Genomic DNA, 5,209 nt, shown 5'->3' with positions numbered 1-5,209 from the left:
GGTTTTACGTTATTTTTATATGTTTTGGTTGATGATCTAATGAAAATTGATGTGTTGTCAATATTTGTTTTTTTTAACATCAACTTCTTAAAAAATGTCTAACAACTATTTTTTAAAAAAGAACATCAACTAACCTTTAACTCGAAACTTTATTCTAATAAAATCAAGTTTTTATGGTAAAAAAACTTTTATAGAGACCATATTTTTAAAAAACAAAGTTATAGTATTGAAAAAAAAAAGTTATAGTTTTGAAAGAAAAAAAACAGTACAAATGATTAAAAATATATATAGAAATATACGAGGAAAAAAGACCAAAAGCAAAATAGAAAAAAAAAAAAACATTATAAAGACTGAAAATTGATAACATTAATTGATAAGGCAAAATTCCTGGCATTATGATTACAGTAAAAGTCTATCATCTAAGGTCTTCTTTCGCAAGCACATTATAAGCAAGATGCAGTAATTTTAGTTTCTATCAGAGACTGAAACATGAAAGATAAAATCTTAATAAGGCCCCTTTAAATAAAATTAAAAAGACTAGGCTGCCCTACAGGCAATCTACAATTCGTCCTTGACAGCTCCTGCATCATCATCATCATTTTCGGCCTTCGGCGGAGCAGCAGCCTCCTTGGTACTTTCTGCCTCAACCTCTTCGGCATCATCTTCCTCCTCGATGGTTGCATCAGGATTGATTTTCAGGTTGGACTTTACAGAATTGTAGATTCGAGATGCAAAGTCCTTGGGGTCAGGAAGGTTGAAGCCACTCTCCACGAGTGCAGTCTGGTACATGAGTTGTGCTGTTTGCTTCACGTTCTCATCCTGAAGACATAGACAGATATCATATTAACAAAGTCATAAGAGTGCAAGTAAAACAGGAGTCAAGCAGCCCACCACTGTTTTTGAATGTTCAATTGTGGACAGAAAGGTCTAATTATTCACCTCTGGGTTCTGAACAACTCTCTCTCGGAGCTCCTTGATGATTGGGTGCCTCGGGTTGATTTCGAGCACCCTCTTCCCACGCATATATGCTTGTTTGCTAGCATCAGATAGAGTCTGAGACTGCATAATCTTCTCCATATTTGCACTCCAACCATACTTGGAGGTCACAACAACGCAAGGAGTGTCATCCAAACGGTTGGACACCTTCACATCATCCACATTGTCACTGGCAAGAGCACTCTTCCACCACTTCGTGAGCTCCTTAAATGACTCCTTAAACTCCTTGTCTTTTGAGTCTTTGCCAAGTTTCAGTCCCTCCTTAGACACATTCTGGAACTTTTTGTCTTCGTAATCCATCAGGTATTGCATCAGGTATTCATCAACAGGATCTGTGAAGAAAACAACCTGCAAGAGTTGAAGTGAATAACAAAATCAAATGAGCGAGATTTTCTTTTTAAGGACCAAAAGATTGAATTGGGCTAATTTCGAAAGTAAATTGATACCTCAAAATTCTTCTTTTTAAGACGCTCAAGGAAAGGAGATTTCTCCAATTGCTCTTTGCTGGTTCCAGTAATGTAGAATATATCCTTTTGTCCTGATTTCATTCTTGAAATGTACTGATCCAATGATGTCAATTTGCCATCAGACTTGGAGCTACAAAAAAAATCAATAAACAAAATTAACATGAACACGTACACAAAAAGTAAAACTTGAACCCGAGAAAATTATAATTTAAGGGTAGATTACCTCTCAAATCTTAGAAGTTTAGCCAAACGATTTCTGTTAGTGGCATCCTCAATGATACCTAATTTGATAGACTTTCCAAATTCATTCCAGAATTTTGTGTACTGACCTCTCTTCACCTCATCATCGCCGGAATTTTCAACGTCTGATTCCAACAAGATTCAACAGAAAAGGACAAATGTAAGGAATTCAGCAGCAATTAGAATATCATACAGAAAGATTGTACCAGCAAACATGAACAGACGAACACACCTTTCTTCTCTTTGTAGCTGGACTCATCAGGATCTTCTTCAGCAAGCTTACGAATCATATCAAGTGCCTTGCGAATGAGCTTCTTCTTGATAGTTTTCAAACTGCTGTGCTGTTGAAGCATCTCTCTTGACACATTGAGTGGCAGAGTGTCAGAATCAACAAGACCCTGTTCAAAGTGGAAGCCAATTAGAAATCAATCCCTCAAACCTAATTTTTAAACTTTAGAAATAAGTATTATCCTGCATTACCATTAAAAAGTTCAGGTATTTTGGCAAAAGCTCATCAAATTCATCTGAGATGAAAACCCTTCTGACATATAACTTCAAGTTGGATTTGTTGGCGTTATAGTAACTCTCATAAAGATCATGAGGAGCTTTAGGGGGCACAAACAACACAGCCTTGAACTCCACATCACCTTCAGCGGTAAAATGACTCCATGATAAAGGCTTATCATCACTGAAATCCTGTATGAAATCATAGAAGATTCAAAGCTATGAATATGTGTTTGACAGGCTCAAAATAATTACAACAGAATGTATAACATATTTGCAGCTTCTGTACGTGAAATGTACCTTAGCAAGAGAGTGGTAGAATTTGGTGTACTCTTCTTCTGTCACCTCCTTTGGATTCCGCAGCCAAATAGCTTTAACATCATTCAAAAGTTCCCATTCATAAGTTGTTTCCTTCACCTTCTTTGTCTTCGATTTTTTCTCAGAGTCTTCACCTTCAGTTTTCTCAGCATCCTCCTCTTCTTCCTCAGAAGTTTTAGTTTCAGCTGTTTAAATTAGTGGCATCAGGTTAAAGAAGCAAGAACATGTAAATAGGAATTACAAACAGAGAAATTTAAAAACAAATCATAAATAGAGTTCTGCTATCAGTAGCAAACTCTGAATGAAATAAATAATTATGAATAGAATAAAGCATACTTGATTCCTCTTCCTCGCTAGTGTCATCTTCTTCAGCAGGAACCTCTACATCAACCTCCTTGCTCGCCCAAAGATAGATGGGGAAGTTGATGAATTCAGAATACCTTTTTACCAAGTCCTATAACAACATTGCAATTGTATGTCAGAATTTTTGGCGGAACAAGCAATGATGCAAGATAATCATAGCAATACAAATAAAAGATGCCAAGAAGTAGCTGCTCCACTACTACAATGTGCCAAGTAACTACTAATAAACAAAATTGACTACACTCACCTTTAGCTTGCTCTCTTCCAAGTACTCCCCAGCTTCTTCTCTAAGGTGCAATCTAATCTCAGTTCCACGTCCTAGTGGCTCGTTCCATGTATCTTCAGAAACAGCAAATGCACCATCAGCCTTTGACTCCCAAACGTACCTATATAAGCAGGAATTTTTTTCATCATTGTCAGATTAGTGAATATGTGTGTGTGTGTGTAATGAAAGTTTGAAACCTAGTCACAATACATGATACTTACTGCTTGTCGTCATTGTTCTTACTAATTACTTCAACATAGTCCGCAACAAGATATACAGAGTAGAACCCCACTCCAAATTGACCAATGAGATTGAGATCTCCACTGGTCTGCATCTTCTCAACGAATGCTGCAGAAAAGGACATCTCTCAAATCAATATAATCCTCCTAAAAGTTTAAAACTACACTGGAGTGGTCAATATTTCAATATACACATACCTGATGTTCCAGATTTTGCTATAGTACCCAGGTTCTTAATCAAATCCTCCTTTGTCATGCCTATACCTCTGTCACGAATTGAAAGGATTTTCTTCTCTTTGTCTAATTTAATCTGTAATAATGTTTTGTTTCATTTTCAGTTGCTTAGTTTAAGAGCTTTTTATAAAACACAACACCGTAAACAATGGGAGATACTATGTCCACACGCAATAATTTTTATGTCTTACAACACTAACCAGGATCTCAAGCTTAGCGTTATCACCTTCGCCCAAAATTTCCTTGTCTGTAAGGGAAAGGAATCTAATCTTGTCCAGTGCCTAACAAAAGTTATCAAAGTTCTACATTAAACTCAAATCCAATCTGGGCAGCGATTATTTAAGAAGATGAGAATGGTAATGACTAAACAAACTTACATCAGAAGCATTGGAGATCAATTCCCTCAAGAAAATGTCTTTGTTGCTATAAAGGGAGTTGATAATGATATCCATGAGTCTAGACACCTCCGCCTGGAACTCAAACTTCTCCGCAGTGTTGCGAAGAGATCTCCTTGAAATTGACTCCGCCTCCCTGAAAAAATGTGCAACTTTTTTAATTTTTAAGTTAAAATAATAATAATAATAAACCAAAAGTACAGTGAGTGAACTAGTAACGTAGTCTTAGTCTTCAGCACGAAAAAGAGACAAAGAAATGAGATTTGTACAAACCTCTTAACGACGTCGGAGTCAGTAGATAAACCATTTGGAACGGCGCCGATTTTGTCTTCGACCTTAGGTGGATCTACAAGCTCATCGGAGTTGTCCTCCGCATTTACGTGTATTTTACTACCTGAACCACCAAAGATCCCAAAAATATCCACATTAATCAACTTAATTCTAATAATAAAAAAATAAAAAGAAAAAATCAGCTGATTCTGACGAATGAGCTAAAGCATGTACGAGCTAAGATGAATTTCGTCAAGAAATACAGCATTTGAAACATTAACAGTAGAAGATGTGTACAAGATCCATTCGAAGAAAGTTAAAAATGGCGGAAAATAAAAAGATGCTAATGGATGGCAAATATGGGAGTACCTTGATCTGGGAGAAGACAGAGAAGGCAGAGGAGAAGAAGAGCGGAAGGAATCGTCCACTTCCTCATCGTAGATGCTGAGCTAGTTCTAGTAGCTTCCTTCACTAACCCTATAAACTTGTTGAACAAAGGTTGATTTGGTATGGGTTTATATATAATAGTAGCAAGAGCTTTCATTTAGTTTGGGCAGAGTGAAGAGACCGTGATTCTCACGGGCACTTACTTAAGACTTCTTGATTGGCTCGATTTTGCCATCGTGGACAAATCAATGGCTCCTGACTGGTTTCTGAAAACGTGGCGAGTTGTTATTGGACTTCATTTGTTTGCTTGACGTGGAGAAACCGAGTATTCTGCCCGGCCCCACGAGACGACTTGACACCCAAAGTCCGATTGACCCAACCTTGTTATATCAGTTGTGCCAGCGTGGATGATCCAACGGTTTCTATTAGTTTGAGCAACGTGTCATTTTCTTATTGGATATTGTTCTTTCCTTGACGTGGAGAAATTAAGATGCCTGATCCCGAACAAAGAGACCATATTTTAAATTAAAT

General features: G+C 37.1%; 1 protein-coding gene across 1 annotated transcript; it reads right to left on the bottom strand.

Annotated features, from left to right (window-relative positions):
• Positions 1-347: 347 nt before the first annotated feature.
• LOC133804401 (endoplasmin homolog) lies at positions 348-4,815 on the bottom strand. The gene is made up of 15 exons (XM_062242575.1): positions 4,661-4,815; positions 4,295-4,415; positions 4,004-4,157; positions 3,827-3,907; positions 3,591-3,702; positions 3,375-3,501; positions 3,136-3,274; positions 2,862-2,979; positions 2,508-2,710; positions 2,184-2,399; positions 1,936-2,101; positions 1,687-1,828; positions 1,443-1,593; positions 940-1,344; positions 348-819 (listed from the first exon to the last, which is right to left on the bottom strand). Exons 1-15 carry the CDS (start codon positions 4,725-4,727, stop codon positions 559-561), a joined length of 2,463 nt encoding a protein of 820 aa, XP_062098559.1. The 5' UTR covers positions 4,728-4,815; the 3' UTR covers positions 348-558.
• Between the last annotated feature and the right edge of the window lie 394 nt (positions 4,816-5,209).

Source organism: Humulus lupulus, chromosome X (genome assembly GCF_963169125.1).
Source record: "Humulus lupulus chromosome X, drHumLupu1.1, whole genome shotgun sequence".
Classification (NCBI taxonomy): domain Eukaryota; kingdom Viridiplantae; phylum Streptophyta; class Magnoliopsida; order Rosales; family Cannabaceae; genus Humulus; species Humulus lupulus.
This window is presented reverse-complemented; position numbering and strand designations above follow the sequence as displayed.